Genomic DNA, 12085 nt, shown 5'->3' with positions numbered 1-12085 from the left:
CCCCTGAGGGGTCCCTGGGGCCCCTGCCTGCACGGCAGCCCCCGTCGCTGGCTCTGGCCTGGGGCTGGCGGTTGGTGCGGCCATGTCCTGGGGCACAGCAGTCACAGGAGGGGAGGATGGCACCGCAGGGGCTGGTGTGCCCCCGGTGGTGTCCCTGGAGCCTGGTGGCCTCGGAGGCTGCACATCGGCCGGGGCGCTGGGCTTTTCCTTCAAGGACAACTGGTCTTTGCAGGGAGCTGGGTCTGAAAGAAACAGAAGAGGCGCCTCTGTGCCCGCTGGTCCTGGTCACCTGGCACCTGCTGCCAAACACGTGCCCTGCACGCGCCGGCAGCACCCACACACTGGTCTCCTCTCCTTTTCTCTGATGCATCAGCTTCAAAACAGGGCAACTTTGAACACACATATTCCCTGAATTATAATTTGCCCCAATACAATAAATGCTATAGCAAGGGCTTCTTAGGATAAGGTATCTTATTCTGTCCAAATTTTTAATAAAAAGTGATAATGTTAAAATGGAACCTCCCCTTTTTGTACACCAACACTGAGTTACATCAAGGAATCAGAATCACCATTCAGCTCTGAGCATCTTACTACATGGCAGGAAGTATGTATTTATTCCCACTTAAAGAGTTGGCAATATTGGACAGATAATAGAAGAGTGGATGCCTTAAGTTGGTACCGACTCCAAGTAAAACTTTGCTTTAAAAAACCTTGTTTTGAAATGAATGGCATTTTCTTCAAACGAGAAATAAAGCTTTTGTCTGACCACCACGACATGTCCTTAAACATTTACAGGAAGCAGACAGGGCGCGCTCTTAAACTCGGCGGCAGAGGGAGGCCCCGGGGGCGCCAGGGTGACGCTGTCCCGGCCACAGAATTCAGGTCGCACTGTGTGAGGCCGGTCTAGGCTTCTTCGGTCCTGTGGCTTTTCCTTCTTTTTGCTACTTCTTTCTCCCTTTCTCCTCTCCCTCCACCCTCCTTGACCCTCCCCTCCGCACCTCCAGGAGGGGACTGAGGGGAAGTGGGGATGATGTGCATCCTTATATTGGTCTTTCAGAGAGAAAGCACTCCACACAGCAGCAAGGGAGAATTTCCTATTGTTTTTAAAATAAAAATACTTAGGTCCCTGTTATTTAAAGTCACTGAAGGACACACACAGGGAAGACGAAGTGCAGACACGAGGGAGAGTCTGGGGACCACAGAGCAGATGCAGGGATGCGTCCACAGACCGGGCGGCACCGCCCAGACGCCCTGCAGCCCGGCACTGCTGGCACCGCATTTCAGTCTCCCCCTTCGGAACTGTGAGAACAGACATTTCTGCTGTTTTAAGTCACCTGGCTTGGAACACCTTGTCATGACAACCCTGGGCAGATAATACAGACTCCATAAACATGAAAACATGAGCTTAGAAAAAAATCAATTCAAGTAAAAATTAAATGATTGAGTTCCAGCAACCGTGGGTAAAAAGGCTGGCAAATCCTCTCCCCCCAAAACAACTATAAACTGGACAAAATACGTATTGAAAACAACAATTATTCCAGGACTTTGGAATAAACCAAAGGCATGCAACAGACCGAGGAGCATTTATTTAGTAAAAACTGCTGCATTGTGGGTAAGAATAGTTTGCCTTAATGGCAGCCAGGAAAGTCAGTTGAGATGCTGCTGTGTCCTGCACTCATCCTCCTCCCAGTTCTCATCCAAACAATCACACACACACCACACGGGGGCACTCTCACTGCAAAACAGCAAACCACACCACATGAACTCCACTGATTCTCATCCTCCCGCCTCACCGCTCTCCGTTGGCATTACTGCAGCTACACAGAGAGAAAGAATTTTGTTGTGCGTTTGTTTTGATATTTAGATAAAGGTGTACTGTCCTATAAAAGATAATAAAGCCATGAATGAATGTAGAATTTGATTAAATGTTTTCCTCCATCTACTGAGATGGTCAAATGCTTCTCCTTCAAACTGTGCCTCTGACAACCGCCATTTCTCTCATTGGTTCTGAGTTCGACTTTAACCCCCCCCCCCGCCCCCCCCAATTCCACATATGATTGAGATCATGCAGTGTTTGTCTTATTTCCCATAGATAATGACCTCCATGTGCCTCTATACTGTCACAAACGGCAGGATTTCCTTCTTCTTAAGGCTGGAGAATTTCCCACTGTACATAGATTTACCCCATTTGCTTTACCCCATCAAGTGTTGACACTGTTCCCACGTCTTGCTGTTGGGATGCTGCTGCAATAAACACGCAGGTGCGGCCATCCCTGCGAGACAGGGATTTCGTTTCCTTTGGCTGCACACCCGGGAGTGGACTGCTGGGTTAAAAGGTAGGACTATTTTTTGAGGAACCTCCATAGTGGCTGCACCAATATACATTCTCATGGACAGTGGGGACTAGGGCTCCCTATTCCCCACATCCTCTCCAGCACGTCATCTACTGCTTTTTTCTCTCTCTTTTTTAATCCTCACCCAAGGATATTTTCCCATTGATTTTTAGGGAGAGTTGGGAGAGGGAAAGACGGAGAGAAATATCGATGTGAGAGACACATTGATTGGTTGCCTCCTGCACCAGCCCTGACCAGGGCCCGGCCCGGGGAGAAGCCTGCAACCAAGGTATGTGCCCTTGACTGAAATCGAACCCAGGGCCCTTTGATCCATAGGCCAATGCTCTATCCACTGAGCCAAACCGGCCAGGGCTCATCTACTGTCTTCTGTAACAGAGCCGTCCTCACAGGCGCCAGGTGACGCTCAGCATGGACTGCACGCATTTCCCCGATGTCAGTGCCGCCAAGCGCCTTTCCAGGGGCCGAAGGCATGTCTTCTGGGAGAAACGTCCCCTCGTGTCCTCTGCCGTTTCCAATTGAATTATTGGTTTTCTTTTTTCTTGAGCTCTGTGAGGCCCTTCCATATTTTAGATATGAGCCTCTTACATCTAAAGAGGCTAATGTCCCACCCCCAGCTGCCTTTTCATTTTGTTGATGGCACTTCCGCTGTGCCACAGCCTTTCTGTGTGACGTGGTCCCACTTCCAATTTTTGCTTTTGTTGCTTGTGCTTTTATTGTCAGATGCAACAACAACAACAAAATCACTGCCACAACCAGTATCAAGGAGGTTCCCCTGCTTTCTTCCGGGAGTTTTATGGTCTCAGGTCTGACGTTTAAGTCTTCTATCCATTTTGAGTTGATTTTCCTTAATGGTAGAGGTAGGGACCCACTTTCGTTTTTCTGCATGTGGAGACCCAGCTTTCCCAGCACCGTTTGCTGAAGAGACTGTCTTTCCCCATTGTGTGCTGGCACCCTTGTCACAGGTTAACTGACTGCATGCGCATGGCCTCACTATTCTATTAGTCCAAGTGTCTGCTTTTACGCCAGTACAATGCTGTTTGATTACTATGGCGTTGCAACAGAATTTGAAATTAGGAAATGAGATGCCTCCAGCTTTGTTCTTTCTCAAGATTGCTTTGGCTATTTGGGGTCTTTTGTGATTCCAAATGAACTTAGGGTTGTTTTTCCTATTTCTGTGAAAAATGCAATTGGAATTTTCACAGGGATTGCATTGACTCTGTAGAAGGTTTGGGAGTACGGACATTTTACCGATATTAATTCTCCCAACCCGACAGCACAAGACAGCGTTCCATTTATTTCCGTCTTTCTCACTAAGGTCTCACAGTTTTCAGTATACAGGGCTTCGTCTCCCTAGTGAAATTGATTCCAAAGTTTGTTTTTTTATGCTACTGTACGGGGTTGCTTTTCTTCATTCATCTGTCAGGTAGCTCACGGTTAGTGTATGGAAGTACAACTGATTTTTGCAGGTTGAGTTTGTATCCTGCAACTTCACTGAGTTCACTTATTAGTTCTAACCACTTTAGTGGAGACTTTAAGGTTTTATGTATGTAAGACTATGTCATCTGCAAACAGAAACAATTTTATTCTTCCTTTCTGATTATAATACATTTTAGCTCTTTTTCTTGCCTAACTGCTCTGGCTAGGACTTCCAACACAATGTTGAATAGAAGTGGTCAGAGTGGGCATCCTTGTCTTGTTCTTAACCTCAGAGAAAAACTTTAAGCTTTTCACCACTGAGTGTGATGTTAGCTGTGGGCTTATGTATATGGCCTTTATTATGTTGAGGTACATTTCTTTTATTCCTTATTTGTTGAAAGTTTTTAATCATGAAAGGATGTTGAATTTTGTTAAGTATTTTTTTTCTGAATCTATTGAAATGATTGTGGTTTTACCCTTCATTCTGTTAATGTGGTGTATCATATTTGTTTTTTGTTTTGTTTTGTTTTTTTGCTTATATTCAACCATTCTTGCATCTCAAGAATAAATCTCATGATCATAGTGTATGGTTCTTTTAATGTGCTGTTGAGTTTATAATGCTCGTATTTTGTTGAGAATTTTTGCATCTATATTCATCAAGGATACTAGCCTATAGTTTTGTTTTCTTGTCATGTCCTCATCTAGCTTTGTTATCATGGTAATGCTGGCCTGGAAAATGAGTTTAGAGGTGTCCCCTCCTCTTCCATTTTATTTGTGAAAGAGGTTGAGAAGGACTAGTATTAATTCTTCTTTAAATGTTTGGTAGAATTCACCAGTGAAGTAATTTAGTCCTGGACTTTCCACTGTTGAGACATTACTGATTACTGACTTAATCTCCTTACTAGGTATAGGTCCATTCAGATTTTCTATTTCTTCATGATTCAGTCTTGGTAGGTTGCACAATGCTTTTAGGAATTTACACAATTTTTTTCTGGGTTACCAAATATGTTAGATTACAATTATTCACAGTAGTCTCTTATGATTCTTTGTATTACAGTTGTAATGTCTCTTCTTTCGATTCTAATCTTATTTATTTGTCCTTTTTTTAGTCTAGAGATTTGTCAATTTTGTTTAACTTTTCAATAAACTACCTCTTAGTTTCATTTTTCCTACATTTTTATCATCTCTAGCTCATTCATTTTTGCTCCTATCTTTTTTCTTTCTTCTGCTATAAGCCTTAGTCCTTCTTTTTCTAGTTCTTGAGGTGTGAAGTTAGATTGTTTTAAATTTTTCTTGTTTCTTAATGTGGTCTAAACTTTCCTCTTAAAACTGTTTTTGCTACATCCTATTAGTTTCAGTATGCTGTTTCCACTTTCATTTCTCAAGATATATTTTTATTTCTCTTTTGACTTCTCCTTTGACCCACTGGTTATTCCAAAGTGTGCTGTTTAATTCCTACATATTTGTGTATTTTCCAGCCTTCCTGTTGCCGATCTCCAATGTGGTTAGAAAAGAGAACCTGATGTGACTTTAACCTTCTCAGGTTTGTGAAGACGTGTTTTGTGATCTGATACAGTACCTCTCGGGAGAAGGTTTCATGTGCACTTGTTAGGTCCATGTGTTCTAAATGGTGTTTAAGTCCAATATTTCCTTATTCATTTTCTGTCTGGATGATCTGTCCATGTTGAAAGTTGAGGTATTAAAGTCCCTACTATTGGTGCATTGCCGTCTATTTCTGCCTGCAAATCTGTTAATATTTGCTTAATATATTTTGGTGCTTTAATGTTGGGTGTGTATATATTTACAATTGCTATATCCTCTTGGTGAATTGATTCTTTATCATTATAAAATGATATTTATCTATTATGCAAATTTTGACCTAACGTCTATTTTTGTCTGATGTAAGTATAACTATTCCTGGTCTTTGGTTTACATCAGCCTGGAATATATTTTTCCAACCTTCACTTTCATGTGTCATTAAAGCCGAAGTGAGTCTCTTGTAGAGAGTATATAGTTTTATCTTGTGTTTTTAATCTATTCAGGTACTTTATATCTTTTGATTGGAGACCTTAGTCCATTTACAGTTAAAGTAATTATTGAAAAGTAAGAACTTACGACATATTGCTGTTTTGTTGTTGTCTGGCTGTTTTGTAGTTCCTTTCTTCCTCTTTTGCATGGTGTACCTTTGTGATTAGATGATTTTTTCCACAGTGGTAATCAGTTTATATTTTGTGCATCTACTATAGGTATTTGCTTTGTGACTACCATGAGGCTTATGTTAAAAATATAGTTGTCACAGTCTATTTTAAGTTGTTAACTTTGATTACATACAAAAACTCTACACTTTTACTTTCCCACACATTTAATGTCTTTGATGTCACAATGTACATCTTTTTATATTGTGTATCCATTAAAAATTACTATAATTATTTTAAATACTTTTTTAACCTTTTTACTTGAATTAAGTGGTTTACACACAACCATTATACTACTGTTCTGAATGACGGTACATGTGCTTTACCTGTGGATTTCATCCTTCCTGTGTCTCCATGTTGCTAACTGGTGTCCTTTCCCTTCAGCTTGAAGAGCTCCCCTTGGCGTGCCTTGTGAGGCAGACACAGTGGTGAGGAGCTCCTGCAACTTTTTTTTTTAAATGTAGGAAAGCCTTGACTTCATTTCTGAAGAACAGTTTTGCCAATTGAAGTGTCCTTGGGTGTCAGTTTTATCCTCCCAGCACTTCAATTATATTATTTCCACCCTCTCCTGGCCTGCAAGGTGTCTGAGAAATCTGCGGAAAGCCTTGGAACATTCCCGAGTAAGATATGAATTAGTGGGGGTTTCCCCTGCTGCTTTCAAAATTCTTTGTCTTGGATTTTTTGATAGTTTTATGTTACTGTGTCTTGATCAAGTCTCCTTTGGGTTGAGTATGTGTGGGGACCTATGAGACTCATATACCTGGATGTGATATCTCTTCCTACATTTGGGGATTTCTGTGCTTTCTCCTTCTGGGATTCCATAATGCAAGTATCACTTGCTTCCTGGTGCCTATAATTCATATAGCCTTTCTTTACATTTTTCACTCTTCTTCCTTTTTGCTCCTATGACTGGATAATTTCAAATAAACCGATTCTTTTTTCTGCTTGATCAAGTCTGCTTTTGATGCCCTCTATTGCATTTTTCTTTCATTTGTTGTATCTTCAACTCCAGAATTTCTGTTTGGTTCTTATTATTTCTACTAGAAGCCTGGTGCGTAAAATCCGTGCACTGGTGGGGGGAGGGAGGTCCCTCAGCCCAGCCAGGACTCCTCGCTCCTTACCACCCACCTGCTCGCTCGCTGCTCCTTACCGCTTGGCTAGCTGCTCCTTAGTGCTACCATGGAGGCAGGAGAGGGGCAGGAGAGGCTCCCGCCACTGCCGCTGAGCTTGCCAGCTGTGAGCCCGGCTTCTGGCTGAGCGGCGCTCCCCCTGTGGGAGAGCACTGACCACCAGGGGGCAGCTCCTGCATCAAGCGTCTGCCCCCTGATGGTCAGTGTGTGTCATAGAGACTGGTCTTTCCACAGGTTGTTCCACCATTCAGTCAATTTGCATATTAGGCTTTTATTATATAGGATTTCTCTACTGAACTTCTCATTTTGTTCATATACTGTTTTTCCTGATTTTATTGAATTGTCTCTTGAAGATCACCAAACTTCCTTAAAGTATATTATGCTGATTTTTTTTGGCAATTAATGGATCTTTAATTCTTCGGGGGTCACTTATTGAAAAATTATTGCTTACTTGGTGGTGTCATGGTTCCTTGCTTTTCTGTGTCTCTTGTAGCCCTGTGTTGATATCTGTTCATCTGATGGTGCAGTCATCCCTTCTAGTCATTAGAAACTGATTTTGTTGAGTAAAGACCTTCACTTGCAAGTAGGTGCAAGGACACCAGATGGGATGGGGTGGTTCCGGCTATGGGGCTCTGTGCAGCTCTGTCAGCTGGGATCAGCATTGGCAAAGGCCTCAGGTGTCCTCAACCACTGGCTGAAGTGGCTGTGGGGGCTGTTGGGGTCTTCAGTGGTGAAGGCTTCTGGGCACCTTCTGCTCTCTTTTTCTCCCATGAGGATGTTGTGGCTAAGGGGATCCCCTTTGGCACCAGGTCCAGATGTGGGCACTCTTGTGGTAGTGGCTGCACTGGTGTCTGATGTGTAGGCCCCCATGGTGCAAAAACAAAGCAGAAGTCTAAAAGTGCAGATGCTCACAGAGTGATGTTAACTCCAGATTCTGGGTGCTGGCTAGTCCACAGCAGCAGGGCCTCCAGTGTCTGGGGTACACGAGTATGGAGCTACCGTGGAGCTGGGGAATAAAGCATGTGTGCACCCAAAGCAGCCAGAGCTCTGGGATCAGGGGTCTGCAGGGGGTTGGGGAAGGCAACTGGCAGGCCTGGTCCCAGGATAGCAGAGCAGAAGCTCTTGGGGGGGGGGGGGGGGGGAGTGCAATAGCATCTCCCTCCCTGGAGGGTCCGTGGCAGCAATGGCTGTTGCTTACCTTGACAGCAAAAGCTGCCAACGTCTTCTGCAAAGCAGGCCAGTGGGCTCCAGGCCAAGTCACAATGTGGGTCCTCTGCTCTGAAAGCTGTATGGAGCCCAGGGTTGTTCTGGGGGCTGCAGAGCTCCTCAGCAGCAGAGGATGATGGGTCCTCCAAAAGCAGACCATGTGACTGATACAGATACCAGCCCTCTTTGTTCCTAGCTGTCTCCTGAGAGCTCAGCTAAGGCCATCTCCCCAGCAAGCCTTTCTGTGCAATTATTCTTTGTTTTTGTTCTACTGTGTTCCCACAGGTTCTTAATTGGACTCTTAATCCCTCGCAGGGATGTTTCCTTATATAGATAGGCGGCTAATTGTTGTTTTTATGGGGAGATGAGGGCTGGTATCTCCTACTCTGCCATCTTCTCAGGGGTCTCTTTCCCTCTGTCTTTTCAATCTGGGCAGAGTTCTCCACTCCTCAAACTCCAGCTGTCCCGAAGACTATTTTCCCCGAGTACAGAATTCTGGGTTGATGCTTTCAACACTTTAAAAATACAGCACCACTTCCTCCTGGACGCCATGGCTCCATGGCTATCTGAATGACCATTCCCCTAAAGGTAAAGCATAATTTTTCTATGGCTGCTTTCACAATGTTTTGTCTTCAGTTTTCAGCAGTTTACAATGTGTCCAGATATGGATTTATTTGGGTTAATCCTATTAAAATTCACTCAACTTCTTGAATCTGTAGATTTATGTCTTTCATCAAATTTAGGAAGTTTTCAGCATTATTTCATTATTTTTTAAGCACTGCACTTTTCTCCTCTCCTTCTGGGGCTTTGATGGCACAAATGTTACACCTTTTTTCTTGTTCCACAAGTTCTGTTCATTTTTTTTGGATCTTTTTCTAAGTTCTAATGGGATAGGTTTGGGTATTCTAATTTCTAGTTTTACAATTTCCATTGCTTTCTTCTTCATATCTTTTATTTCTTTGCTGATACTTTCTATTTTACATTTGTTTCCAGAATGTTTATGATTGTTTGTTCAAGCATTTTTATAATAGTTGCTTTGAAGCCTTTGTCAGTCAGATCATTCCAACATCTATGTTATCTTGCCATTATCATGTGATGGGCATCTTTTTCCATGCAAGTTGACATTTCTATGGTTCTTCATTTGATGAATACTTTTGGATTGCATTGATTTGGTTGGATTAGACTGGATTTTGCATAATATTATGAGATTCTAAGCCTGTTTAAATCCTACGGAAATGTTATTTTTGCTTTAGCAGGCAATTGACCTGGTTAGGTTTAAGTTGCAAGTTGCAACCAGCCTTCTATGAGCTGTGGCTACACAGTCAGTTCAGTTATCTGTGTCTCTGCTATACTAATCTGATCTGAAACACGTGTGTATCATCCAGAGACCAGTTTAGGACCAAGGTGAGAATCCATCTACTAGCTCAGTTCTCAAAGTTCTGTATATGCTAATTCAGATCAGAACCATGCATGCACAGGTGAAAACAGCTTTATCAGGTTGCTTTCCCAAGCTCCTCTTTCCATGGTTGCCCTGGTACTTCCTGGTTCCCTGGAACCCCCCTTACAGACCTCTGGAGAGAAACCATCCACTCCCACAATTGTGAGAAGCAGGACTAACTGGCAGGAGGTCAGAGAGAAAAAAAGTCATGGTTTTGGTTATGAACTCTTTGAGCCCCAGCTCCACCCAGTGGAGAGGAAGGCTCTCTCCTCCCGAGGTTTGTCTCCTGCTACCTGTCGCTGCCCCTCAGAACTTTCTGTGAGCTGAGGAGGAGGAGAGGGATTCACACACCTCTCTCAGAGCTTGAAAAGTACCCGTTCTGCTCTGTGGGCTGAAACCAGAGGGTATCTCCTGGAGCTTCTCTGCACCCAGAGTTCACCCGAATCTTCACGCTGCCCTGAGCCAAGGTCAGGAGACACCAGAGGGGAAACACTAAGCTTTCCACCAGCTCCATGGTACTTGGAATTCTGGGTGCTTCCCCATCCTGCCTCTGCTATAGATTTCCTGAGTCCGCAAAGGTCTGTGCCCTGCATCAATGGACCCAGGTATATTTAGGTTCAGTGGAGGAAAGGGGTGATGGGCTGTGTATTCACCATCTTATCCAGAACCGGGACTTTCTGACCTGTTACTTTTTATGATGTGCCAAATACTGGGTCCAGAATGGTGTCACCTTTGTGTAAAAAGAACTTCTGTACTTCTGCCTGAGCACGCGGCATTCTGAAATCACCTTCATGAGGGCACCATGCTTGGAAGCATCCCCTCTCTCTGCCTTGTTCCAGCGGCCCTTGCTTCCGCAGCCCAGTACTCCAGCAGGGCCCGCCTCCTGGCCAGGAGTTCTGGGCCCCTTACCCCAGGCGAAGCATCAGTGCTCAACCTCTCAGCCATCCTCGAGAATGGAAAACGCCCCAGGGGAACAGACCAATACTGGGCTCACATCCCAGGTCTCCATCCTCTCTGGACCCCAGCCTGATCATTCTCCACAGTCTGCAGATTTCCCAAACACCTTCACAGGCGAGCTTTATACTTCATCCAACTTGTTTGGTTATCCTCAGTGAATAGTTAATCCAAATCAATAGATCTGCCATCCCTGGAGGTGGCCACCTCCTCTTTCTTTTATTTATAGATAAAGAAACTGGCTCTGGAAGGTTTCCTGAGGTTGGTGCATAGATGAAGGACTAGAGTTTAACTGCAGGCATGTCCTTTTAATCACTAAACCATACTGAAAATTAAGATTTATTTTGTAAGGGTTTTTCTCCCCCAATTAACTGGCTATATCAAAATGAAAAAGTAATACATGAACACATTCTTATTTTAAAACTGAGTCCCTGCAGGCAATGCTGCTTCCCCCTCGGTCCCTCTGCCAGGCAGGGCCAGGCCCTTCACCAGGTCTGTTTGTGGCTTCGTTAGGGCTTAGTAGGCTGACCTGTTCGCTTTGGGAATAAATCTTCAAAGATACAATGGAAGTTGCTGGAAACATATGGTAAAACATTTAAAATGATTAACAGATATTCTTCTTAAATGTACAGTAGTTCCACTGCATGGGACACATCGCCAGATCCCCAGTGGATGCCTGAAATTGCCTTACAGTACCAAACCCTAGATATACTATGTTTTTTCCTATATGTAACATACTTGTTAAAACTTAATTTATAATTAGGTGCAGCAAGAGATGAAAAACAACAGCATAATAAAATAGAACAATTAAAACAATATACTGGCCCTAGCCGGTTTGGCTCAGTGGATAGAGCATCAGCCCATGGGCTGAAGGGTCCTGAATTTGATTCAAGTCAAGGACACGTGCCTCAATTGCAGACTTGATCCCTGGCCCTGGTCAGGGCATGTGTGAGAGGCAACCAGTTGATGTGTCTCTCTCACATCAGTTTCTCTCTGTCTCTCCCTCTCCCTTCTACTTGCTCTAAAAAAATAAATCAACACTAATAAAAGACAAAGTTGCTCATTGACCGTACCTTCGCTATGCCCTAAGCCACGCCCACCAGCCAATCAGAGCAACTATATGCAAATTAACCCAACCAAGATGGCGGCCGGCAGCCACGGAGCTGGAGCAAGCAGGAGGCTTGGTTGCCCAGGCGATGGAGGAAGCCAAGCTTCCCACCAGCCCTGAGCCAGCTGAGGCCTCTGCTCAAGGCAACAAAGTTTCAATTATAGAAGCTAAATAAATCCCAGATACCTGCTTCCAGCCAGCCTCCACTGGGAGCTTGGGTGGCTGGGGGCTGTGGCCAGCCTGCAAACAGCCATCAGCCCCTCACCCAGGCTGGCCAGGCACCC

The 12085-nt window shown here is 44.1% G+C and overlaps 1 protein-coding gene across 1 annotated transcript in view; it reads right to left on the bottom strand.

Moving 5' to 3' along the window:
- Positions 1-12085, bottom strand: part of WNK2 (WNK lysine deficient protein kinase 2) — a 166775-nt gene that overhangs the window by 38105 nt on the left and 116585 nt on the right. Inside the window, exon 23 of the mRNA XM_014529505.1 lies at positions 6-242. Within this exon, the coding sequence (XP_014384991.1) occupies positions 6-242 (237 nt within the window). The remainder of the gene's footprint in view (positions 1-5; positions 243-12085) is intronic.

This window comes from Myotis brandtii, unplaced genomic scaffold (assembly GCF_000412655.1).
Source record: "Myotis brandtii unplaced genomic scaffold, ASM41265v1 scaffold684, whole genome shotgun sequence".
NCBI classification, from domain to species: Eukaryota; Metazoa; Chordata; class Mammalia; order Chiroptera; family Vespertilionidae; genus Myotis; species Myotis brandtii.
Note: the sequence above shows the minus strand (reverse complement) of the source record. Positions and strands in the feature narration are given on the sequence as shown.